Here is a 24,660-nt window from a genome sequence, read left to right as displayed (position 1 = left end):
AGCGCTTCATAAATGCCATTAAAAAAAAGAAGCTGAGGCCCAGAGAAGTGAAGTGACTTGCCCAGAGTCACCCAGCCGACAAGTGGCAGAGCCGGGATTAGAACCCACGGCCTCTCTGACTCCCAAGCCCGGAGCCACGCTGCTGCACGCACACACACACACACACACATACACACTCATGAACCTCCCCTGAACCCCAAACATGTACAGCCAGCGATCCCTCACGGCCTTGGACATGCAACCACACAGCGTTGTGGGCCTCTCCCCCACACCGACCCCAACACACAAAGCCACAGGGGCAGGAGCTTTGGCGTTGGGCATGACTGTGCAGACCCACACTCTCATCAGGGCAAACCGCCCCCCGTTGCCACCCGGGAGGGTCACCGAATCCGTGGTGATGTGAGGAAGGGGAGGGGAAAAGGAGGAGGGGGCAGGGGACACAAATCTATTTATACCCCGGGCGGCCGGAGCGGATCCTGGCCTGCCCCGCACCTCTGCGGGCATTTTAATCTACTTATGGTCAGGCCGAGGGAGGCTGGGGGCGGGCGGGGGGCGGCAGGGACCCCGGGGTAGCCCGGGACGGACAGGCAGGGTGCGTTCGGCCCGTCGAGGGGAGCAGGGAGGGGAGATCTTGGTACCCCAAAGGACAGGACAGGCCGAGGGCTGGAACGGGCTAGGTTGGAGTAGCAGCCCCCCACAGATAATACTAACAATGGCATTTATTAAGCACTTACTATGTGCAAAGCACTGGTCTAAGTGCTGGGGTGGTTACAAGGTGATCAGGTTGTCCCACGTGGGGCTCACAGTCTCCATCCCCATTTTACAGATGAGGTAACTTAGGCACAGAGAAGTTAAGTGACTTGCCCAAAGTCACCCAGCTGACAGTTGGCGGAGCCGGGATTTGAACCCATGACCTCTGACTCCAAAGCCCGTGCTCTTTCCATTGAGCCATGCTGCTTCCCCTAATCAGGTTGTCCCATGGGGGGCTCACAGTCTTAATCCCCATTTTACAGATGAGGTAACAGGCACAGAGAAGTTAAGTGACTCGCCCAAAGTCACACAGCTGACAGTTGGCAGAGCCAGGATTAGAACCCATGACCTCTGACTCCAAAGCCCGGGCTCTTTCCACTGAGACACACTGCTTCTCAGCCTGGTGTCCTGTCCATTGCCAGCTCCCTTTACCTTTTGGGCACCTTCACAAGTCAAACTAAGGAGCCACGGCATTTTCCTATTACCAGCCTACAGGGATTTATGGGTTTTTTTAAAAAAAATCCAACAAAACAGTCTTAAGTTGAGTAACAAATATTTCCACTTTAAATCGGTGGGTTTCCAGCTCCCCAGTGTACATTTGTGCCCCAGAAGCAGCGTGGCTCAATGGAAAGAGCCCAGGCTTGGGAGTCAGAGGTCATGGGTTCAAATCCCGGCTCCACCAATTGTCAGCTGTGTGACCTTGGGCAAGTCACTTAACTTCTCTGCACCTCAGTTACCTCATCTGTAAAATGGGGATGAAGACTGTGAGCCCCACATGGGACAACCTCATCACCTTGTATCCCCCTCCAGCACTTAGAACAGTGCTTTGTACATAGTAAGTGCTTAACAAATGCCATTATTTATTTTTATTTTTATTTTTTTGACAAATAGCTCTCCTCAGTTACCCATACAGTGCTGCAGTTCACATTTCACCTGAGGCAGTTCCCTTCTCCGGGCCTCAGTTTCCTCTTCCGTAAAATAGGGGATCGGATCCCCGCTCTTCCGCTCTCAAGCCGTAAGCCCCAAGGGGTTACGGGGGCTGTATCTTGTCTGTTTAATCTTGTTCTTAGCCCAATGCTTAGCACAGAGTAAGCCCTTAATACCATCATCACCATTGCCGTTACTGCTTTAGAGAAAAACACTGAGGGAACCTGACAGGTCCCTTCAAACAACTGAAGAAACAAACCAAAAAAAAACCTCTCTCCCAGTTGGGGGAAGATCAGATTGCAAGCCCAGAGACAGAGAAGCGGGACGGGGCAAACCCCTTCCAGCCACCGCCCAATCAGCCCTACCAGGTTTCCGACACAAGTACAAGCTCCGGGCCCACCCTTTCCCCTCTTTCCTTTCCGGGGCTCAGGCCCAGTACCATCAGGTGCAGATGAGACATTTCAAATGACGTAACACGTCCAAAACAGCACTTCTCATCTTCCCCCGTCCTCCCCCTGACTTTCCCATCACTGTAGACTGCACCATTCATTCAATCGTATTTATTGAGCGTTTATTGTGTGCAGAGCGCTCGGCGCCAGCCTCCCTGTCTCACAGGCCTGTAGCCTTGGCATTACCCTGGACTCAGCTCTCTCGTTCTACCCACATATTTAATCTGTCATCGAATCCGTCGGTTCAACGTTTACAGCATCACTAAAATCTGCCTTTTCCTCTCCATCGAAATTGCTACCACGATGATCCGAGCGCTTATCCTCTCCCGCCTTGATTACCGCATCAGCCTCCGGGCCTCCTGTCTCTCCCCACTCCAGTCCAAACTTCACCGGTAATAATAATAATTATGCCATTTGTTAAGTGCTAAGTGCCAGGTAATGTACTAAGCGCTGGGGTGGAGACAAGCAAATCTGATACCTGGGTCATTTTTCTAAAAATCTGTTCAGCCCATGTCTCCCCATTCAAGAACCTCCAATGATTTCCCATCCACCTCTGCATCGAACAGAAACTCCTTATCAGCTTTAAAGCACTCAATCAGGTCACCGCCTCCTACCTCGCCTCACTGATTTACTACAACCCAACCCACCTACTTCAATCCTCCAGCACCGGTTATTTACTCTGTCCCACCTCTTCTATCTCACTGACTTGTTCTGTATTTGGCTTGGACCCCACTCCCCCTCGATGTTCACCAGGCCACCACTCTCCCCAGCCTCAAAACATTAAGGTCACATCTCCAAAGGCCTTCCCTAATTAAGTCCTCTTTCCCCTGGCTCCCTTTCCCTTCTGTGTCATTTAGGCACTTAGATCTGTGACCTCTGGCTATTTGATATCTGCCTCACCCTCGATCCCACAGCACTTAGGAGCCTATCTTTAAATTATACATTTTTAATTATTTACTTTTATTAACTTCTGTCTCCCCCTCTAAGACGGTAAGCTCACCATGGGCGTGGAATTTCTCTGCCAACTCTGTCATATTGGTGCCTGGTACAGTGCTCTGCACATACTAAGCATTTAAAAAATGCCACCGATGATGATTACAACTGGGTCATTTCTCTAAAAAAAAGTTAAATCCATGTTTCCCCACTCGAGAACCTCCAGTGGTTGCCCAGCCACCTCCGCATGAAGCAGAAACTCCTTACTTGTGGTTTTAAAGCCCTCAAATCACCGCTCCCCCGACCCCGCAACTCGCCTTGCTTTCCTACTACCCAGGACACTCACTTCTCTCCTAAAACGAATGTAATCTCCGTACCTTGACCTCATCTATTTTGCCACTGACCCCTTGCCCCCATCCTGTCTGGCTTGGAATACCCTCCCTCTACATACCCGACAGACCGCCACTCTTCCCACCTTAAAAGCTTAATTCAATCGTATTTATTGAGCGCTTACTGTGTGCAGAGCACTGTACTATTCACACTTCCCCCAAGGGGCCTTCCCTGATTAAGCTTATTTCCCCTACTCCCTCTCCTTTCTGCATCCCCTCTGCACTTGGATTTGTGCCCTTTATTCACCCCACCCTCAGCTTCGTAGCACTTGTGTACATATCTGTAATTTATTTTATATTAATGTCCGTCTCCTCCTCTAAACTGTAAGCTCTTTGTAGGCAGGGAATACATCTACCCACTTTGCTGTGTTGTACTCTCCCAGGTGCTCAGCGTTCTCCGCACACAGTGAGGGCTCAATAGATACGATCGATTTTGCTTTAGACGTTTTGCGAACGTGACGATAAGAAGTCTGCGGAACCCGGCGAGGTTTCCCCGCTCCGTACATGGTGGGTGCCCTTGGTTGGGGTGGAGGGACCCACTGGTCACACGGCCCTTACCCGGTTAAATCCAAAAGAGACGCCGAACGCCGTCATTCGACACCTCGCAGCCAATTTCAAGCCGGGGCCAGAATGCTGCGGAAAGGCATCCCCAACTCTCCAATTATGGCAGCTCCCCACGCCCCCAGCCCCAACATTCAGCTGAAGCTTGCCGACTACCGGTGCCCACCACTGCCCCGGGAAGGCCAGAGCCACCTTCCCCTTATAAGTACCCCAGTCACATCATTTGTCCCTTGTATTCTTCCAAACAAGTTCAGCCCTTCAGCCTGGGTACCTGTAGCAGGGGGTGGCAGGGGGAGAGGAGGAGGAGGGATGATGGGCAGGACTTTTTAAAACTAGGAACTGGACTCTCCTCTACCGATTTAACTTATGACCTTCTCAGCCGGGGGATCAAGTTGTTTGGGCGGGCACCCGGCCAGGCTGAGAGCTTGGGCCCGCCGGTCCCCTCGGCCAATCACCAGCGGTCAAGCCATCTGTGTGGGAGAGACGCCGCCGACGCCGCCCACGGCGGGGAGGTGTTTGAACCGCTCGCCCGGCTGCCCGCTCGCCCGCCGGCCCCGGAGAGCAGAATGCCCGCGGGTCTCCCGGGTATCATCCCCGTCTCAGACTCCGAGGAAGGAAAACAGAGGAATCAGCGCAGGCGGAGGGAGCCTGGGACCGCCCGAGACGGAGCGCTAAGACGCAAAATCCATCTCCGGGCCCCAGTCCCTCATTTCTAACAGCTTGGGAGAGATGATGGTCAAACCCATCGGCGCCATTTCCGCAGGATCCCAAAGGGGCCACGTTTCCTCCTATCCTGGCCCCCACCAACCCCTAAGTCCTCGGCCCCTAACAACACTCCCCCCGCCACATCACTGGGCAGCTGGGCTGATTCTCCTCATGGCAGTGGCCGAGAGCTTAGTTTCCCCTGGTCATTCTCTGTGGACACAGCGAGAATAAAGTGATAATACTGTGGCATTTGTTAAGCGCTTACTATGTGCCAGACACTGTACTGAGCGCTGGGATAGGCATAGGACAATTGGGTTGAGACAGACCCAGCTCTCAGAATGGGATCCAGGAAGAGAGAAGGGGAAGGAAACAAAAACTCAAAATTTCAACGGCACACGGGGATTTCCAGGTCCATTTCTCCAGACAAAATACCACCGCCGACCGCAAAGACGACGACCACCCGTCAGGTTGATCGTAACGCATTTAAAAAAAATATACTGATTCCATTTTTTCCAAGATGGCTTTCAAACACACAAAGGTCACATCTGCCCTTGGACATAAAGTTCATAATTTGCCTTCAGTGCAAATTCAAAGTAAGGGTTGGACTTGAGGTTTCCAAGCTCGTCCGCCTGTAACAAGTCTTTCACCTCTGGTAAATAGTCGCTGAGTCGGACCCCTTCGGAAAGGAAAAACAAAAGCACGGAAAATGACATGGAGGATGCTAAAACCCCCTGCCCCAGCCCCCAGCTGGCCCCCCACGGTTTCTGTTTCAGTTTTCTCCTGGGAGCACCAGGCCTGCCTTAGTCAACCCCCCAAGGCCCCAGACCCCGCCCCACTCTCCTCCCCGGCTGCGCCCTGACCTACCTACCGGTATCCTCTAGACTGTAAGCTCATTGTGGGCAGGGAATGTGTATATTTATTGTTATTTTGTACTCTTCCAAGCGCTCAGTAAAGTGCTCCGCACACGGTAAAGGCTCAATAAATTCGACTGACTATTTCTCTCCAGCGCGCCAAGTCTAGTGCTGTGACCTCTCTTCTGTCGGGGTTTCCTAAGCCTACCTGGCATGCCTTTTTCTGACACAAACGCCCGTTTCACTCGTAAATTTTTATCAGATATTTCACTCAGACCTAACCGGGCCCATTTCAGTTTATAAATGCTCTCCCGCATGTAAGAGCTAGCAGTGTTTAAGGTTCAGTCTTAGCGTGAACAACAGTTAGGTCACCAGGTCTGAAACGAGGCAGAATCCCCTATTTTGAAGTCATTCCTGCGGCCCAGCCCCTCCGCTATCAGCCTCTCTCTCTCTCCCTTTATTGTTTTCCCCTCAAACCATCCTCCTTTGCCTTTCATCTATTTTCTTTTGCTGCGTTAGTTTCATTACTTAGCAAACATCCTTAAAGGTGGTCTTCAAATTCACTGACTTCACTAAAACCCCACGACCACACTAATCCCTTACCTTCATTGACAAGCTTCTGTAGGATTTTCACAAATATGCTTTCCTTTGACGCCTCGATGGGATCATCTTTCCCCTCTGCACTCGACCAGCTGCGAGACAGAATGTCGTGAGGACCAGCCGGCCTGCCCCGGATCGGGCCCAGACGTCCGGCAAAAAAATGTGCCGTGGCAGAGGTGGCTGTGCCAGCCCAAGAGAAGGGGGAGGGCACACCCCTGAAGGGCAGACCTTGCACTCCGGGTGATGGCCCCTGGGACCCCCATCACTTTCTGGCCAAAGAGCCGAGCGTGTCAGGGACACATCCCAGCCGCCTGAACCTTGCCGGGCGGCCGACCGGCTACGGCCCTGGTGGAGACCGGACCCCGATCAATCGGTTAGTCAATCGCATTTATTGAGCGTTTACTGGGTGCAGAACACTGTCCTAAGAGCTTGGTGCAAGATAACAATATAACAGAAACGTTCGCTGCCCAGAAAGAGCTTCCAGTCTGGCGGCCCCTTCCACAGCCCGAATTTAGCAAACGCTGCATAAAAGCCACCTGCCCGCCTCCCTGCCTGACCCTCCAAACCAGGCCGGCGGCAGGTCAAACCCTCTGCTTCAGGGTCCCGCTCGCCCTTGGGAGAAGACCCAGCCCCCGGACAGGCTCGCTGTTCCCGAGCGCGGTGGGAGACGCCGGGAAGGGGAGACTCGGGAAAGAGCACCTCAGAGTGCTCGGAGTGAGGGTGTTCCCGGAGGCAGGGGGCAGGGCTGGTTCCGCTCCTCATCCCAGTCGACCACCTGCCATCATCATCAATCGTATTTATTGAGCGCTTACTGTGTGCTGAGCACTGTACTAAGTGCTTGGGCACTGTACTAAGCGCTGCCAAAGGGGGAGGAAGAAGAGGGAAGCCCCGTCTTGCCCGTGCGGCCTCTTTAGAATCCTCTTCTTGGAGAGACGTCTAATCTGACTGCGATCAAACCCCAGTCGGGGCCATGGATCCCACAATCGTCCATCCCTAAGGAGGGGCTGCCGGCAACCCGGGGGAAACCAAGACTCCCCTAACTGGTATGGATCAGTTAGGGGAAAAGCGGGGATTTTGGGCATAGGCTCCTCCCATCGGGTTTATGCTCCCTCGGCCCCTCTTCCCTTGCGCTGCGGGAAGGAGACAGAAACCTAAGTCCCCAAGACCCTCATCGCAACAAAGGTTGCCTCTGTCTCTCTGCCTCTCCCTGGACCCTGTGACCTCTGCTCCTGGTCTCCAAACTGCTCCACCTCGTCTTTGTGTACAACTCTGGGGAAGGGACGGCTGCTTTCTGTAGGCAAGCCCCATTCTAGAGAGGGAGACTTTACAATTGGCATCACCAGGGGTGGGAATAGATTCCACAGAACTGTTTGTGGCCAGGATGCAGGGTAGAAACTGCCCTCTTGCCAACTTGTACTTCCCAAGAGCTTAGTACAGTGCTCTGCACACAGTAAGCACTCAATAAATACGATTGACTGATTGATTGATAGAAGAGCCCGAGACCCAACCCCAGAAAGAACCTTGGTTTCCGCTGGGACTCACGTGTCTCTCTGAAGAGCTCGGCACAGGATTTTCAGCTTCAGGCCATTGATGTCCACGTCTTCTTCCTGGACAGAGGAGAAGTGAAGAGAAACTGAGATGGGGGCTTCCTGAGACGGGCAGGAAGTGGACCTCCCTTCCCCAAACCACACACCCAAAACAGCTGTCACTGCCCAGTGGCAAATCAGATCTTTCCTTACGAGATAAAGCGGCTTAGTCCGAGGGCCTTACCTACCTCATTGATATACTCCAGCAGGTCTAGGGCTTTTTTGAAGTCATATTCATTGGCTCTTGTATTCTCATCACATATGTACAGCTGTGGGGGATGAGGGGAGGGGAAGGTCTACAGTCAGCACACCCACCCCACCCTCCATTGTGAAAAATCCACCACAGCCAGAAGTCACAGAAAAAGGAGATGGTGAGCTGGATGAGCGATCGTCTTAGACTCTAAGCTTGTTGTGGGCAGGAAATGGGTCTACCAACTCAGTACTCGCCCAAGCACTTAGTAATAATCACGATCATTTTATTTGCTAAACACTATGTGTCAAGCTCTGTACTAAGCACTGGTATAGATACAAGGTAACCGGAGGGTGAAGAATAGGGAGTAGGAAGGCGAGGATTAGGGGGACGAGGTAGTACAGTGCTCTTCACCCAGTTAGCGCTCGATAACACATCATAGCCTTCTATAGCCCTTATGTACCCATCTTAATAACAATAATGATGGCACAAATTGTGATGCCAATTTGTACTTCCCAAGCGCTTAGTACAGTGCTCTGCACATAGTAAGCGCTCAATAAATACGATTGATTGATTGATTGATTTATTAAGTGCTTACTATGCACAAAGCACTGTTCTAAGCACTGGGGAGGTAACAAGGTGATCAGGTTGTCCCACAGGGGGCTCACAGTCTTAATCCCCATTTTACAGATGAGGTAACAAGCACAGAGAAGTTAAGTGACTTGCCCAGTCACCCAGCTGACAATTGGCGGAGCCAGGATTTGAACCCACGACCCCTGACTCCAATGCCCAGGCTCTTCCCACTGAGCCGCGCTGCTTCCCTTAATACTCCAGCCCCTCCACCTGAAATGGATTAATGAGTCTCTCTTCTCCACTAGATCGTGAGCTCGAGGACAGGGACTGTACATTGCTTTGCTCACAGTAAGCGCTCAATAAATACGACTGACTGCCTGCCTGCAAACTCTACTGTACTCCCCCCCGAAGCTCTCAGCCAGGGAGGGGGCCGCAAGCGACTCGCTGCTTGACCCGTGGCACACAAAGCCCCCCCAGGGGAGAGGAGACCCACCTGCCAGGCTGAGGAGTGCCCTCCCCAGCCCCGCGTGCTCGGTCTGACCCCCCGCCACCGGGCCCGCCCCCGGCCCCATCCTAGAGACGGCAGCTGTTCCTGCGGGCGCTAATCCAGGGAGCCGCCGCATACTTGAGAGACTATAATTAAGCACCCCCGCCCCCCCGGCACTCCCATCCCCACTTCCTTCTAGTTCCTCTCGCCTCTGCCAAATGCCCAGCAAGGGGAACCTTCTTAGGCGGCAGGTCCCAGGGTGACAGGGGGGCGGTGGGGGCTGAGGGGCGGGAGGTGGAGCTGGGGGGATACGGGGAGAAGGGGGATGCCCGAGGGCCAGGTTCCAAACAGGGGAACGGGATCCTGGGAGCGGTCTGAAGGATCCATTGAGCGAGACTCCCCCCGGCTCCCAACCCCGAGTGGAGCCACCAGGAGCAGGGGCCGTTTACTCTTTCGCCGGCCACGGCAGAGACGGCCTGCTTTAGCCCCAGCCGGGGCCCGAGGGCGGCGTCCCCCCCTTTCCGCTCTCTGCTCCCGCCCTCCACCGGAGAGGACCCCGAGGGCCCGGAACGGGGTGAAGAGCGAGCACGTACGCCGATGAGCTGGGGGGCGGTGAGGACGGGCATCGTGTTGAGGGTCATCTGCTTCTCAGCCAGGAGCTGCTCAGGGAGGGTCTCCTGGTGCAGCAGGAAGCGTTCCTGCTCGCACATCTCTGTGGGCCAAAGAAGATATGCCGGTTACGTCCGGGGCCAAAGGTCACCCCTGAACCCGGAGCGGGCCCTCCGCTGAGAACCTCCGATAACTGGCACCCACCCCACCTGACCCCAGTGTAGGCTCCGGCCTGCTCAGCGCTTTTCCCGCAGAGGGCCAAACCCCTGGGGCCGGCCACCGGCTGACTATTCTGGGAGCCCCCAAGAGACATTTCTCCTCGCCTCCCCTGCTTAGCTGAAGGGGTGATGACGGTGGGGCGGGCCCGGGGAACCCAGGCCCCTGAGCGTGGGTCATTCTCGCCTCTCACCCAAGGACTTTTCACTCGGCAACAGGCTGACCAATCGGGACACCTCCCTCGCGGCCTTCCTGCCCTCCCCCCTCTTACCTTCTATCTTTTCCTGCAGAACATCCTCTGGGAAGTCAGAGGCCAAGGCCACTAGCTTGCTCAGGCCGAGGAGGGTCTTCTTCTTTGCAAAGTAGCGCGTCTCGGTGTTGGCCAGACCCTGAAGTGTCGCATGGGCCTGGGGAAGCGGGAGAGAACCAGAAGATTGGGCTGTTGTTGCTGCTGCGGCTGTCACCACCGCCATGGGGACTGGGACCAAGGACTCCTCATCCTATTATCCGCCTCCCACTGTGAAGCCAGACACAAGCAGTTGGGCACTCACCCCCATCTCCTCTTCATACCCACTAGCACCGACACACATTTCTTTATATCTAATCGCTCCCTCCTGTCTCCCCGGCCAGACTGTAAGCTCTATGAGGGCAGGAATTGTGTCTACCAACCAAGCGCTCGGTAAGGGCGCCCCACGCCCAGTCGACGTTGTTGGCCGACTGACTGATGATGCGGCCGGCCAGGGCCCCTCACCTTTTCCAGGTCCTGACTGTGGATTTCATGGAGCCAGCTCAGATGGTCGTGGGCCTGCAGGAAGCTCGCCAGCTGTCCGTGCTGTGCGACCGGCTGAGACAGCAGCTTGCCTCGCTTGCCTTTCTCCAGGTACCAGCGGAAGAGGAAGTCTGAAAAATTCTACAGTGCCCCCCACCCAGCTGAGAGAGCGCTCACCACCAACCGCCCGCCCACCAGACTGTAGGGCTCCCCAACTACCCCACTCCCCACACCCTGGCACCTCATATTTTTTACTCTATTTATTTATTTATTTTATTTGTACATATCTATTCTATTTATTTTATTTTGTTAGTATGTTTGGTTTTGTTCTCTGTCTCCCCCTTTTAGACTGTGAGCCCACTGTTGGGTAGGGACTGTCTCTATATGTTGCCAATTTGTACTTCCCAAGCGCTTAGTACAGTGCTCTGCACATAGTAAGCGCTCAATAAATACGATTGATGATGATGATGACCTCATTTATTTAAGCTGCGAAGCCAGACACGGGCTTGACTGAGATTGTCAAATCAAACAACATCCGGCCCTTTCTCCTCCCACAAGTCTCAAGGAATCTTTTCGGTCCGCGTCCGGAGGCGTCCCCCCTTTCCCGATATCCTCGGGGACCCAACCGTCTTTCCAGGCCTCCGCTGCCTGGGGTGGGAGCCGGGAGCTTGCCTGCACGGCCAGGGAATTCCCTCCTGTCCCATTTGTTGGGGGCACGGAATGCCTGTCATATTGTTATATGGTATTCGCTCAAGCTTGTAGTAGAAGACTCTGCACACAATCAGTCTCGCTCAGTAAATTTGACTGACTAGTGGACCCAGTCAAAGGGTGAAGCCCTCTGCCAGAGGGTCCCCAGACCCGGAGGCCAGCCATGGGCACGGACCATGGCAGCACGGGGGCAGAGAGACCAAGCCCGGGCTCAGAGGGGCAGCAGGAGGTGGCTTGTAGGTAACCAGTTGAGGCGGCTACTTGGCTCCAAGAGATGTGTTGGTGTGAGTACGGGGAGGGGAAGAGTGAGAGGAATGGGAGGCTTGATGTCAGGTGACCCCTGAGACCCCCAGAATTCTGGTTTCTAGAGAAAGCTGAAAGCTCTTCTCATGAAATCATTTCCCAGAACTCCAACTGAAGCCTGAGTGTGTGGCCATTGTCCAGGGCCAAACTGAGTCCTCCTGGGCTTCAGATGACAGTCTCTCTAGCTCCCGACAGACCAGATGAAGAGGAGATTCCAATGATAATGATAATAATAATGATGATGGAGGTACTTGGAAAGCTCTTACTATGTGCCAAGCACTGTTTTAACTGCTGGGGTAGATACAATTTAATCGGGCTGTACGTAGTGCCTGTTTCACACGGGTTTCACACTCGTAATCCCCGTTTTACAGGTGAGGTAACTGAAGCCCAAAGAAGTTAAGTTGCCCAAGGTCACGTGGTAGAGACAGGATTAGAATCTAGGTCCTTTGGACTTCCCAGGCTCGTGGTCTCCACTAAGCCACGCCACAGGCCTGTTTCCGGTGAGGGGCCAGAAAGTGAAAAACCTTTCCCCATGTCTCCGTCTGTGTCCTCCACGGCCAAAAGCAGCAGCCCTCTCCATCGGGACGGGGCGGGATGGAGGCTCGGATCCTGGAATTCACGAGGGCCTCCTCCCCAGCGCGGGAACCGGTGTGTGGTTACCTGGTCGGCAAACTGGGTCATGTAACGCTGCAATCTGGTCTGGTTGTCGGTCTGTTCACACAACTGGACCAAGATATCGAAGTCACAGTACTTCTCGGCCAGAGAGGCGGCCCACTGGTGCTGCCCCAGGTGAACTAGGAAATGCAGAGCGGAAGACAGCGAGCGAGGTGAGGGCCTGGGACAAGAGACCCGACACGAAACTGACACTCTACTGGAAGGGGGGGAATCACTCCAGTCATTTTAGGCGGCCATCCTGCCCACTTCGCGGCTCCCCCGCCTGACTGGCAAATTTCTGGGTTTCATTTCAGGCGCGGAGTACCGCGGCTCAGAGTTTATTCCAAATTAGGGGCCGAGGGGATCAGTCTCGTGTTGACTTTGGATTGTCACCTGGCACGGGGCCCAGGCCCCACAGCGGGTGCCCAGCACAGCGTGCCACACACACACCAGGTGCCCAGCAAATACCGTTGGATTTTCAGATCTCCTCAAGTGACCTGCCCGGCCAGGTTAAGGAGACACCGGGCACCTCGCCGCCCCCGGCCGGAAGAGCCAAGCACCAGGCTCGGACGCGGACACTCACGCAGAGGAGACAAGAGGTCCGACCGTCTCTGGGTATACTCCATTTCCAGAGTGCTGTATCGCTCCCGGTTGCCGGGCCCGTCCACCGACTTGAGCTGGGCGACGTAGCCGTCCAGGACGGAGTCTATCAGGGCCACCAGCTGCTCGGTCAGCATGCCACGCAGGTTGCTGTCCACCTGAGGATAGACGCCCTTCAGGACAATCTCGTGCTGGCGGATTATTGCTGTGCGGACCCCAGAGGGGCCGCTGGACGCTGGGAAGAAACACAGTTTGGTCAGGTGAACCCCGGCGCTAGGAAGCAGCATCCCCTCAGAGAACCACCCCCTGGCCGTTTGTCCCGTCGTCTCCCCTGATCCTGCCCTGGCTCCGAACACAAGAAGACCCCTCCCTCCATCCGCGGGTGACCTGAGGAGAAACCTCAGGGTCATTAGAGCCAGGGGAAATATTCCTGTCCCTGCCCCGACTTCCACTCCACTGGGGCGGGCCCGGGGCCTGGATGGGACCGGACTGAGAGGTCAGCCTCTGGAGCTGCCGGTCCAGCTGGGTGGACGACAGGCCCACGTCCAGCAGAGCCAACCCATAGTCTAGACTCTGGCTCATGTCTTCCTCCAGACCTCAGCACTCCCCACCTCCAAAGTCTCCCGACACCCCATCTCTTCCAAGCAGCCTTTTCCTGATTCATTTCTCCCCTCCCCTGGTCTTATCCCCCAAATTCCCACGTGAGCGCTCAATTCATACTTCTGTGCTCGCAGCCACCCAGGGCCCTGAGGTACCCCACACCTGTCCCTACAGTACCCACTTTCCTTCCTCCTCCCATCTGGAGCTGCATTTAGTGGCTGTCTCCCCAACTATGCCTGGCAGGGATTCCTTGGAAGGCAGGGATCAAGCGTTCAGAACAGAGTAGGCTCTCATTCATTCATTCAATCGTATTTATTGAGCGCTTACTGTGGGCAGAGCACTGTACTGAGGGCTTGGGAAGTACAAGTTGGCAACATATAGAGACAGTCCCTACCCAACGAAGGGCTCACAATCTAGAAGCTGTCAGTTCAACTACTGACAGACAGACAGATGGATTGCTCCCAGCAGCAGCGGCCCTTTCCTTACAGGCCCCCAGCGGACCAGCCCTGGAGTTCTAAGCCAAGGGAGCGGTCCGAATCCCACCCCAGTGCCCGCTTGGCCCGCGGTGTGGTGGGGGCAACTCTAGGGTTAAACAAAATACATATTTATTACTCTATTTATTTATTTATTTTACTTGTACATTTCTATCCTATTTTATTTTATTTTGTTGGTATGTTTGGTTCTGTTCTCTGTCTCCCCCTTTTAGACTGTGAGCCCACTGCTGGGTAGGGACTGTCTCTATGTGTTGCCAATTTGTACTTCCCAAGCGCTTAGTACAGTACTCTGCACATAGTAAGCGCTCAATAAATATGATTGATTGATTGATTGATTGATAGGGTGACTCAGGCCAAATCTGCAAACCTCTTCTAGGAGCCTCCGGGATTTGGGGAAGTTTGCCGACCAACCGGCTCGCTCTCTCTTACCTGTCCAAGGGACATACTCGGGCTCTTTGTCGGCCGGCACGTCCCCCGTGTACAAGGAACTCCGACTGTGGCGATACTGGCTGGCTGCATGGAGCATATCCTGGAAAACACGGGAAGCGCCATGGACCCCGGGGAGACACTAAGCATCCCAGGACGAGCCACATCCTGGGGGTGGGCGGTGGGGGAATTATCTGCTCAGGCTGAAGACGGGCCTCTCTCTCTCTCTCTCTCCCCGCCCTGAATACTGAACTACTGTTGGGTTTAGTATTTCATTTTCTAAAAGGGGAATAGGCCGACAGAAGTGGAGATTGAACGGGAAACCCCAAGTGAAATGGCCAGCTATCTATGGAGACGAGAAAACTTTGGAATTTGTCAATTTAGGAAAGGTCACGGACTTTAAGTTATTCTATTGGCACAAATGGTTCTGAGGTTAGAAATCTCCGCCCCTGCCACCCGGACAATAAGTCCTCACCCCCAACACATCCACACAACAGAAGGCCTACTCTCCTGGGCTTTGGCCCCCCGCCCAAGGGTACTTGTTAAGTGCTGTCAGGCACTATACTAAGCGCTGGGGTGGGTACAGGCTACTCAGGTTGGACAGCAGTCCGTGTCCCACGTGGGGCTCACAGTTTAAATCCTCATTTTACAGACAGGGTAACTGATGTCCAGAGAAGTTCAGTTGCTTGCCCAATGTCACACGGCAGGCAAATGCCAGAGCCGGGATTAGAACCCAGGTCATCTGTCTGACTGGGTCTGGGGAAAGGGGGCTTGCTGGTGATGAGGAGGGCTCATACCTTGAGGATACTGTTCACGCTGACCACCAGCTGGGCCCACTCTGCAGACTCCATGGGTGTTTCCTTGAGCACTCGCTCTTCCTCTTCCAGGAGGCATTCGAAGATGGTGTCTACCTGGGACACCTGAAAGGATGCTCGGGGTGGACATGGGCCCGGGGAGGCAACTCCACCACCTCAGCCAGGGCCACGGCAACAACCCGACAAAAACCGGCGGGCGTTTCTCAGACGCTCAGGCAGTCACCCCCCATCGCTCATTTCTCCTTTCCCCCTCAGAGGCAAGAGTCAAACGGCGGTCTCAGAAGGGCGCACGTTTTAACCTCTGTCCGGGATCGTTTTAACATCGGAAGCAGCTGCCAGACCACCGGAGGACTTTCTGAGAAGTCCGGGGAAAAAGGAACGGAGGCCCCGTAAAGCCGCAGGGTAGCGGGGAAGCACGGGTTCCTCCCACATCTCTCACAGGGCCAGCGGGCACAGCTGCGGTGGTGAGACAGAGCACCCCCGGCTCAGCGGCCTAGGCCTATCCTCCCAGGGCCCCTGTCCACATTCCTCTCCTGTCCCGGGCCGGCACAGGGATCAGTCCTCTCGGGTCCCATAATCACTTTCAGAAACCAGCAGCACTACCGGTGGCCCAGTGGAAGAGAACCATAGAGCACCTGGGTCCCGAAGACGGTCCGGTTCGACTCGCGAGAACCCAGGACGCGGGTCAGCTTGCTTTAGCCCAACTCCCAAGCCCCAGGGTCCCCCTACATCCCAATCTGTTTTACTGTACTCTCCCAAGTGCTTAGTACAGTGCTGTGCACACGGTAAGTGCTCAATGAACATGGCTGACTGCCTGTTCTCCGGGGTGCGAGTGAGCGTAGAGGCACGCAGACGCCCACACCCTGTCCTCCGAGGGAGGTGGCGGCCTTGTCCCACCTCTCTAAAGAAGACGTCCGCGGGAGTCAGGCTGGGTGGGACGTCACACTCCCTTTTGTTGAGAGCGATCAGCAGGGCCGTGTTGACCAGGTCCGGGAGGCGGGAGTGGTGGTTCTTGAGCACGATGGCCGTGGCCAGCTTTTCCGCGTGTTCACAGAGCAGCAGCCGCGTGGCCATGGGTGCCCCTCTCACTGGAAAGGTGCCGAGGCGCTCGAACAGGCCCATCTGGTTTGGAGCAAACACACGCTGAGGGAGGGGGGCAGGGATGGGGCCGCGGCGGGCCCTCCGAGGACCACTCTCCGACCTCCCTCTCCCTCCACCCACCTCTCCCGCTGGGGCAGCGGATGTGGGGGACCTGGTCTAGCCCCCAACCCCGAGATCTTTGGGTACTGAAGTCTGGGAAGTAGCATGGCCTAGTGGAAAGAGCTCAGGCCTGAGAGTCAGGAAACCTGGGTTCTCACCCTAGCTCTGCCACTTGCCTGCTTTGCGTCCTTGTTGTATTCCTCAACAAGACAACAGGGATTCAATACCTGTTCTCTCTCCCTCTCAGACCATCAGCCCCCTTAGACTATGATGGGCAGGGGACTTGGCTCTGCCTTGTTGATCCTATATGTACTCCAGTGTTGGGTACAGTGTTTGGCCCACAGTAAGTGCTACAACAAATCCCACCACCGTTCTGAGTATGATTCAGCCTGGACCAGTACTTGGTGGATAAAGTCCACGAGGAAGGAGTGGGCCTTCATCTTGTCTTCCAGCTGGTGCAGAAGAATGAGGGAAGTGTTGCTGAACCCGGCCGCTTCTGTTAACACAAACACACAAACCAACACGGAGTCACACACTGACTGCTGGGAGTCCCAGGCTCACGACCACATGGAAGAGACAACCATCTGGGCTCTGTCTGCAGCTCTTGGACTGTGGGCTCGGCCCCGGCTGAAACCTTCCCAGTCCACGCCCTGGCAACGGGGACCGGAGGGAGAGAAGTGGCTGTGAACAGCCAATCGGCCAACACAAATGGCAAATGGCAGAAACTTGGCAGTGGGCAGTTCCACACAAGAGTGCAAGGGTGCCCAGTGGGATGGACGGCAGGATCGGGAAGGTGAGGTGAGCACAATCAATGAAGTCTTCTCAAAGGAGGCATCTTTGAGCTCCGCTGGTATCAGCTCAGGGTGTCACACGGGGAGGCTGATGACCTCGCTCAGGAGCACCCAGGCAGGACAGGATTCCCAACAGGAGGCTCCCTCCCGCCTATTCTCCCGCCCATGAGTTCGTGGGGCGGTCGGAAAGCTCGGGGCTTAGGCGTGCTCCATCCCAAGAGGGCCAATTCCACAGTCCCGGCGGTGATGATGGGGGCCCCGACTCTGCCCCCGGCCTCACCCTCGGGGACCGACTCAGCCCAACGGGGGTCAGACGCCGGGTAGTCGTCCACTAGGTCCACGCTGATCTGGGTCACGGCCCTGTCCACTTCGGTCTCGGAGTCGGCGTCGGGGGAGAACAGCTCGTCCACCATGCTCTGGGCTTGTTCAAGATCTTTCCTGAGGGCCGATGAAACAGAAACAGGCCGGAATGGGTCAGTGGGAGGGGGGGAGAGAGAAAGAGAGAGAACTGCAAAACCGTCCTGCTCCTCAGTGATCACTGTGGACAAAACAAGTTTGAATTGGGCAGTGAGAACCCAAATCCTGGGCCTAGAAGCAGAGTGATATGAGAAAAAGAGAGAGCCTGCACACAGCCATAAAGGCTAGTGTGAGAAACGGCAGAAATTAAACAAAAAGCCTCTTTTCCCCCAAATGCTTTAGGCAAACTGAATCCGGAGCCGGGTGTGAAGGGAAGCGACCCCCACAGTGAGGCAGTGTGTCGTTTCTGCCAATTCCTGCTGCCCCCCGACTGGTCCATCACGACCGGTCCATCACGGACACTCCCCCGCCACCCCCCTGCCAACCGGGCATCACCTCCCGGGGCAGCAGGACACCGGCAGGACACATCACGGCTGCTTGAGAAACCCCCCCGGGGGTTAGAGCTGTCCCGCTGGCCAGCGAGGTGGGCCAACTGGCAAAAATGGGCAGATCCGTTTACGTGCTGCTCTTCCGAAGGTGGGTTCCACATCAGACGTCCCTTGAGGTCTGCTCCCCCGCCCCGCCCCACGTCTAGACTGAGCCCGTTGTGGGCAGGGACCGTCTCTGCTGCTGTACTGTACTTCCCAAGCGCTTAGTACACTGCTCTGCACACAGCAAGCGCTCAGTAAATACGACTGAATGAATGAATGGAGGGCCATACCTGCAGTACTGGAGGAAGGCCGCCTTTAGCAACTTGGTCTTATCTTCTTGGGAGACTGCATCTATCTTGGTGGTGGAATCCAGGAGGGAGGGCTGAAAATACAACAGGTCGGGGTTCGAAGGCCAAGTCAGCAGGGATTAAGTGGGGTTTAGCGGCATCTCCAGGTGCTTTTTTCAGCATTGTATTCAACCCCCCACCCCTTTTATTCACGCCCCCCTCCCAGCCCCACAGCACTTCTGTATATATTTGTAATTCATTTATTTATTTTAATGTCTGTCTCCCCCTCTAGACTGTGAGCTCCATGTGGTCAGGGAATGTGTCTGTTTATTGTTATATTGTACTCCCAAGCGCTTAGTACAGTGTTTGGTACACAGTAAGTGCTCCATAAATACTACCAAATGAATAAATGGAGGGCCCTGCGTCGCTTTCCTTCCATGGGTCTTGAAGTTGATGTTGCCTTTTTAGTTAGGCTAATAAAAAGCGTGCCTGCTTTTAACCAAGCACCTCCACTTATTCGAAGTCCCATCCACTATAAAATTTTACCATTGTTTCTCATCAGCTTGCAAACCATTACAAGTGTCTTTAAGGAGGGTGTCCACTATAAAATTTTACCATTGTTTCTCATCAGCTTGCAAATCATTACAAGTGTCTTTAAGGAGCGTGTTTATTTTCACCCGAGAACTCCTCGCTTTGGTATCCCCCTTCTCTGGGATGAGGGAGCGGAGAAGGAGGAGGGGACAGGATGAAAAGCAAAGCAGCTTTGGTCTTCGCCTGGCAGGACCAGACTTTACCTCAGGGTGTGGGCCAGCGACGGAAGAGGTGATGGAGTCCTCCACGTCCTCCGGCAACACGGATATGCTCTCCCGGGAAAGGATGGACACCAGCCCATTGTTTCTGGAGAAGAACACAGGCAGACCAGCACAGGATCCTGCTCCCAAAATTCCATCACCTGAGGGTGGAGAGTGAGGGGGAGGAGGAGACAGAGGGAGGGAGCTGCAGTGACTAACTGGTCTGAACAGAAGCAACTTGGTTCCAACTGGGGTGAAAGAAAGGCTGCCGCGGGAGGTCCGAGGGGTACGCCACGCGGCGGGGGCCGGCCCCCCGTGATCGTGAGGACCGAGGGTCCGTGAAACTTCGTAGACGGCCCCTCGGCCAGGGATAGTGCTGTTCCGCTCAATCGACGGCAACTAGTGCGCGGTTCTTAAGGTCCCAGGTTTTTAGATTTTCTTTAACGAGCACCTGAAGGGGCTCCTGCTTAAAATGGTCATTGGTATGAGCTACGGGCTTGCTCCGAGGCGCCTTTGGGGGTGGCGGGCAGATCGGGCCCAAGACCTCTGGCTGTCCGGCAGCCTTGGGGCTTTGTCTCCCACTTCCCTACCTGACTTCCAGCTACCCCGGCTGGGCAGTGGAGAGCAGATGGATGAGAAAAAAGGATTGCAGCAAAGGGTGTGACCTTTGGGCAAGAGGACCGTGGGATTCGTTGCTTCCACTGAACCACCGATTTCCTGTACATCTGCTCGGTGATTCTTGCCCCACTCTGTTCTGACCTCATTCTGCACCCTGCCCCGGTGCTCAGTACACCGCCCTACACGCTGTGTGTGCTCAACAAAAGTCCAACAGCCTGGCCCTCCAGGGAGCTCGCCTCTCTCTCTAGCCGCAGGGAGCCATGAGAAGTGACCACTGCCCCCCGGCCGTCCGCTTCGAGGCCAGTGGCTTTCAGTCTCCTACAGTCGGCCCAGGAAGTCTGCAGGCCAACAGGGGTTTCCCTAGGCTCAGTCGGAGCGGATGCTCAGTCCTATCGGAGCTCAGGGATTGTCTTCTTGAGCAGGAGGAGCCAACTCGGGACTAGGCAGGGTCCACTCATGAAGGCTCTCCACTCTTCCGCCCCCCAGGATGAACATTCCCATGGGACCAGAGAGCCGTGGGGATGGGGAAGGGGCACGGACTAGAGGAGAGTGGTGGTGTACCTTGAGCCTCAAAGAGGATTTTCTCTTGAGGCAGAGAACTTCTTCCAGTGCCAGTGGAGCAGGCGAAGACCGCGTTCTCCGTGTAGAGAAAAGCCCCCTGGGCTGAAGCGTCAGGTACCACCAGCCGGCACATCGCCGACTCTTCACCCTGGAAGAGTCCAGCAGGTCCAGATGAGCCGGGGATCCCAGAGCTGCGGCTGCCCGGTCCCCTGCCCATCCCAGACCCGTGGGAACCAAGTCCGATCCCTCCGGGTCCCCTCTCCCGGCGATGGGAGTGGATGGGGACACCCCACGGGAGTCCCGCTTTGCCTGGCGAGCGGCCCCACATCGCAGGCGAACCCCGGAATGGTTTCGGAGGGGAAGGGCCCTCCCCGCTCCCCTAAGGCGCCTCACCTGGAAGGGCGGGTTGAACTGAGTGACCTCCACAGTGACCTCGTCAGCCATCTGGTAGCCGGCGTCTTCCACCGTCACCAGGGTGTAGTACATGAGACACGGGCTGTCCCCCGGGTGCCAGGCCGCGGCCAGGATCACCAAGCCGTCGCTGCCCCCAGAGAAGAACCCCAAGGTGGGTCAGTGCCGGCGGCACGGCCGGGAGTGAGGCCGCTCGACTGGAGGGAGCGGCAGGGCATCAGCTCTGTACAAAGCTTCCACCCTCTGACTCCCAAGCCACAGTCCCTCCCATTAACTGTTAACTCGTTATGGGCAGGGAACACGTCTGCTAATTCTGTTGCATCTTACTTTCCCAAGCTCTTAGTACAGTGTTCTGCACATAGTAAGCGCTCAATAAATAGCATCGATGGATTAACGGGACAAGGTTTGTTCTAGGCAATCAAGCATTCAGATACCCTATCTTCCCATACACTTCCCCACATCCCCCCGTGAGCACCGCCTTACCAAGTTTGCTGCAAATCCAAATACTCCACGTTGACGCCACTTTTAATTCCTTCATAGTTGCTTTCCGATCCCTGTGGGGAGGCAGCAATGAACAACCAGGGCAGACCAACGGGACCCGAAGAAATGACCAGAGGCAACAGCTTTTCCCTTACCCAGATGGCGTCTGCAATGTTCTCCTTCAGGGCTCGGTTTACGTCCCAGCTGAGAGCCTGCCTTTCGGAGGAATCATCCATTTCCCACTTGTTGATGTTGGAGCTTGTGAGGGTGTAAAGAACCTCACGCTCTCGGTCCCAGAGGACACTGGAGAGCTATGGAAAAGTGAGGGGGGTCGAGAGAGATGGGAGGGAGGGAGGGAGAAAACAAAACACTCAGGCACCATTCCACTCCTCAGGGATGGCGTGGATTTCAATAAACTCTAATTTTCTAATTAAGTCACCTGTTGTAAATTTATCTTTATCATTATCATCAATGGTATTATATTCAGCGCTTAGGACAGTGCTCTGCACACAGTAAGTGCTCAATAAATACGATTGAATGAATGGATTTATTGAGCTCTTATTATGTGCACAGCACTGTACTGTTTGGGAGAGTATAATACAACAGTTTTCAGACTCACTCCCTGCTCACAACAAGCTTACAATCCAGGGGGGACACAGAAATCACTCTAACTTAAAGACAAGTACATAACGGCTGTAGGGCTAAGGGTGGGGGAAATAAAAAGCACTTAAAGGGGCACTTCTACCGTTGACGTCAGAGCCCACTATCAGCCCGACGACTCCTAAGTGGGTCCTGCTGCCCAGGGTTTACTCAGGTAGGGCAACGCGCTCTTCCTCACCGTTTTTTGAGGCATGCCAAAAATGGGACATCCCCTCCACCAGGCAATGGAAACACCAGCTGGGTCATTTTTGCAGTTCTCCCCGCCCTCCTCCCGGTTTAGGCCCTCCCCCGGCAACCGTTTTCTCCCGCCTTCCCCGGGCGGGAGCACTGACCATGACATCGCTGCTGGGAGAGAGGATCCCCAGGAGGGAGGAGACCCTCCTGCCAATCCCGGAAAGCACGCCCTGGCCCTGCGGGAGGGCGTGGTGGGGGATCTTGCCAGAGCCCTCGGGAAGCAGGCGGAAGAGCTGGCTCCCTGACGTGGCCAGGACGAAGCTTCCTCCCTGTGGAAGAGCAGAAGGTGCGGAGGGTTGGAGGGAGACGGCACCCCGCTTGGTGCACACAGTAAGAGAACGGAGCAGTGCCCACTCAACAGCCAGGAGGCACCTGAAGGCATTCAAAGAGAAGCCTTATTCATCATCGATCGTATTTATTGAGCGCTTACTGTGTGCAGAGCACTGTACTAAGTGCTTGGGAAGTACAAGTTGGCAACATATAGAGACAGTCCCTACCCAACAGTGGGCTCGCAGTCTAAAAGAGATGGGAAAGGAGGAGGAAAGGAGATGGGAAAGGAGGAGGAAAGGAGATGGGAAAAGAGGAGGAAAGGAGATGGGAAAGGAGGAGGAAAGGAGATGGGAAAGGGGGAGGAAAGGAGATGAGAAAGGAGATGGGGAAGGAGGAGGGAAGGAGAAGGGAAAGGAGGACCAGTACTTGGTGGATAAAGTCCACGAGGAAGGAGTGGGCCTTCATCTTGTCTTCCAGCTGGTGCAGAAGAATGAGAGAAGTGTTGCTGAACCCGGCCGCTTCCTCGGGGACCGATTCAGCCCAAAAGCAACTGGCCAGACAGACTTAGCCACTTCCATGAGTGATTTTTTTTTTGTTTTTTGGAAAAGCTTTGAGTCAAAATGGCCATCAAGAGAAAGCCTTTCAAAACTGGCTAAGAAGGGCAATCCACTTCATGCTGTCAGAGAACTACTTCAGTGAGCGTACATGTCCTGGTAGGCCCTGCTTCCACTTGGCTTCCACTCCCAGGTCTGTCACTGGCTACTGGGGGGTGGTGGGGACCTCGGCCAAGTCACTGAACCCCTCCGGGCCTCAGTTTCCCCCACCTGTCAAGAGGAGATGAGTCCCGCCTTTCCCTATCTTATAGAGATATTATGAGGACAAGAGAGTCCCGCCTTCCCCTATCTCACAGAGATATTATGAGGACAAGAGAACTGTGACCGTGCTTTGGAAAGTTCAAGGATCCAGACAAATCTGAGGTAGTATCGTTAATGGGGCTTTAGAAAGAAACAGGGAGTCGTCTCTTAATAGAAATTACCGTCCTCTACAATTCTTCCTCAAATGTAAATCTCTACAGAACATAAAATGGGCTTTGAAGAATTCCCCGGGCTGCCAATATTTACTGAGCGCTCCCTGCATGAAGAGCTGAGCACTGGGAGAGAACAATAAACAGAAAATAAACAATAAACAGAAAAGCTCCCCACCTTCTGGAAGCTTACAGTCTGCCAGACCTCCAGATTTTAATTGGAGATATTCCAAGTAAATGAATACACAGTGCATGATGATTATGTTTATGGTATTTGTTAAGTGTGTGTCCAGCACTGTCCTGAATGCTGGGGTAGATATAAGTCAATCAGGTTGGATGTCGATCCTATCTCACACGTGGCTCACAGTGTAAAAGGATGAAAAGGATCACCCTTTACAGGCTTGACCTTTTTAAATGGTATGCATTTCATTTTTACAAACAAACCCTGTCCCCCTGCCGACCCCAACCGCTCCAAGCACTAGGAATGTGAGGTACTCAGTTGACGAAACTGGTCAATGCTCAGGAGGAAAATTAAACTTTAAAAAAACAAAAACAACGCCCAAAAAAGCAGTTGCTGCACTGCACACTCAGAGACAGCCTCCAAGGCGGGGATTTCCCACCTGGCCACAGGTCTATAATACCCGGAACAAAGAGCACGTGTGAAACCACTTGGCTGTTTCCCATTTTCCATCTCCAAACTCAGGCTAACTTTTGTACCACGTGTTTTTGTCATTTCTCTCCACTGGTCTGATCTGGCAATTGTACTCTAACACGCAAGGATGAGAAATGATTTCGTTAGAGGCCCAGAGAGTCAAAAATAATCGGTCTCCAAACCAAGGCCAAGTACTGATCCCTTCGAAAGTGGGGTCTGACCACGTCCCCACCCTGTGCGATGCCCTCTTGATTCTCTTCAGCCCGGGTGTCTCAGCCCGCACCCATGGGGGGAGAGGAGCTACACCTGCTGTCAACCTCAGGCCCCTGGAAACAAAGTGCGTGCACGCCTGTTTATGTGTGTGCATGTGAGGGGACGGGGGCAATGACGGGGAGAGGACACCCACCCAGCGTCCTGGGAAAGACTCCTCCACCCCCAGCGAGGGGAGGTGGGGAGTCTGGGCCCGCCCGTCACCCCTGCCACCAGCTCGGGAAGGAAGCCTTCCACTGCTCTGTAGTGACAGAGGGGACTCATGGCCTTGGAAGTCCAGGAGCCTCCACTGGGAGATACCGATGGGGACAGAATTAGTGGGCTAAGGC

The 24,660-nt window shown here is 54.7% G+C and overlaps 1 protein-coding gene across 1 annotated transcript in view; it reads right to left on the bottom strand.

The window, feature by feature from the left end:
- Window positions 1-5,108: 5,108 nt before the first annotated feature.
- The window catches only part of NUP133 (nucleoporin 133), a 29,879-nt gene continuing 10,327 nt past the window's right edge, over window positions 5,109-24,660 (bottom strand). The window contains exons 8-28 of the mRNA XM_038761386.1: window positions 22,214-22,384; window positions 21,377-21,532; window positions 21,225-21,295; window positions 20,724-20,871; window positions 20,331-20,478; window positions 19,155-19,312; window positions 18,364-18,455; window positions 17,467-17,624; window positions 16,797-16,891; window positions 16,093-16,317; window positions 15,178-15,300; window positions 14,384-14,483; window positions 12,844-13,095; window positions 12,267-12,400; window positions 10,578-10,736; window positions 10,098-10,233; window positions 9,595-9,713; window positions 7,940-8,020; window positions 7,708-7,772; window positions 6,169-6,257; window positions 5,109-5,390 (exon numbers count right to left, since the gene is read on the bottom strand). Coding sequence (XP_038617314.1) covers window positions 5,254-5,390; window positions 6,169-6,257; window positions 7,708-7,772; window positions 7,940-8,020; window positions 9,595-9,713; window positions 10,098-10,233; window positions 10,578-10,736; window positions 12,267-12,400; window positions 12,844-13,095; window positions 14,384-14,483; window positions 15,178-15,300; window positions 16,093-16,317; window positions 16,797-16,891; window positions 17,467-17,624; window positions 18,364-18,455; window positions 19,155-19,312; window positions 20,331-20,478; window positions 20,724-20,871; window positions 21,225-21,295; window positions 21,377-21,532; window positions 22,214-22,384 — 2,817 coding nt within the window. The 3' untranslated portion in view covers window positions 5,109-5,253. The remainder of the gene's footprint in view (window positions 5,391-6,168; window positions 6,258-7,707; window positions 7,773-7,939; window positions 8,021-9,594; window positions 9,714-10,097; window positions 10,234-10,577; window positions 10,737-12,266; window positions 12,401-12,843; window positions 13,096-14,383; window positions 14,484-15,177; window positions 15,301-16,092; window positions 16,318-16,796; window positions 16,892-17,466; window positions 17,625-18,363; window positions 18,456-19,154; window positions 19,313-20,330; window positions 20,479-20,723; window positions 20,872-21,224; window positions 21,296-21,376; window positions 21,533-22,213; window positions 22,385-24,660) is intronic.

The sequence above is a fragment of the Tachyglossus aculeatus genome, chromosome 19 (assembly GCF_015852505.1).
Source record: "Tachyglossus aculeatus isolate mTacAcu1 chromosome 19, mTacAcu1.pri, whole genome shotgun sequence".
Classification (NCBI taxonomy): Eukaryota; Metazoa; Chordata; class Mammalia; order Monotremata; family Tachyglossidae; genus Tachyglossus; species Tachyglossus aculeatus.
The sequence above is the reverse complement of the archived record's forward strand: the minus strand, read 5'-3'. Positions and strand labels throughout refer to the sequence as shown.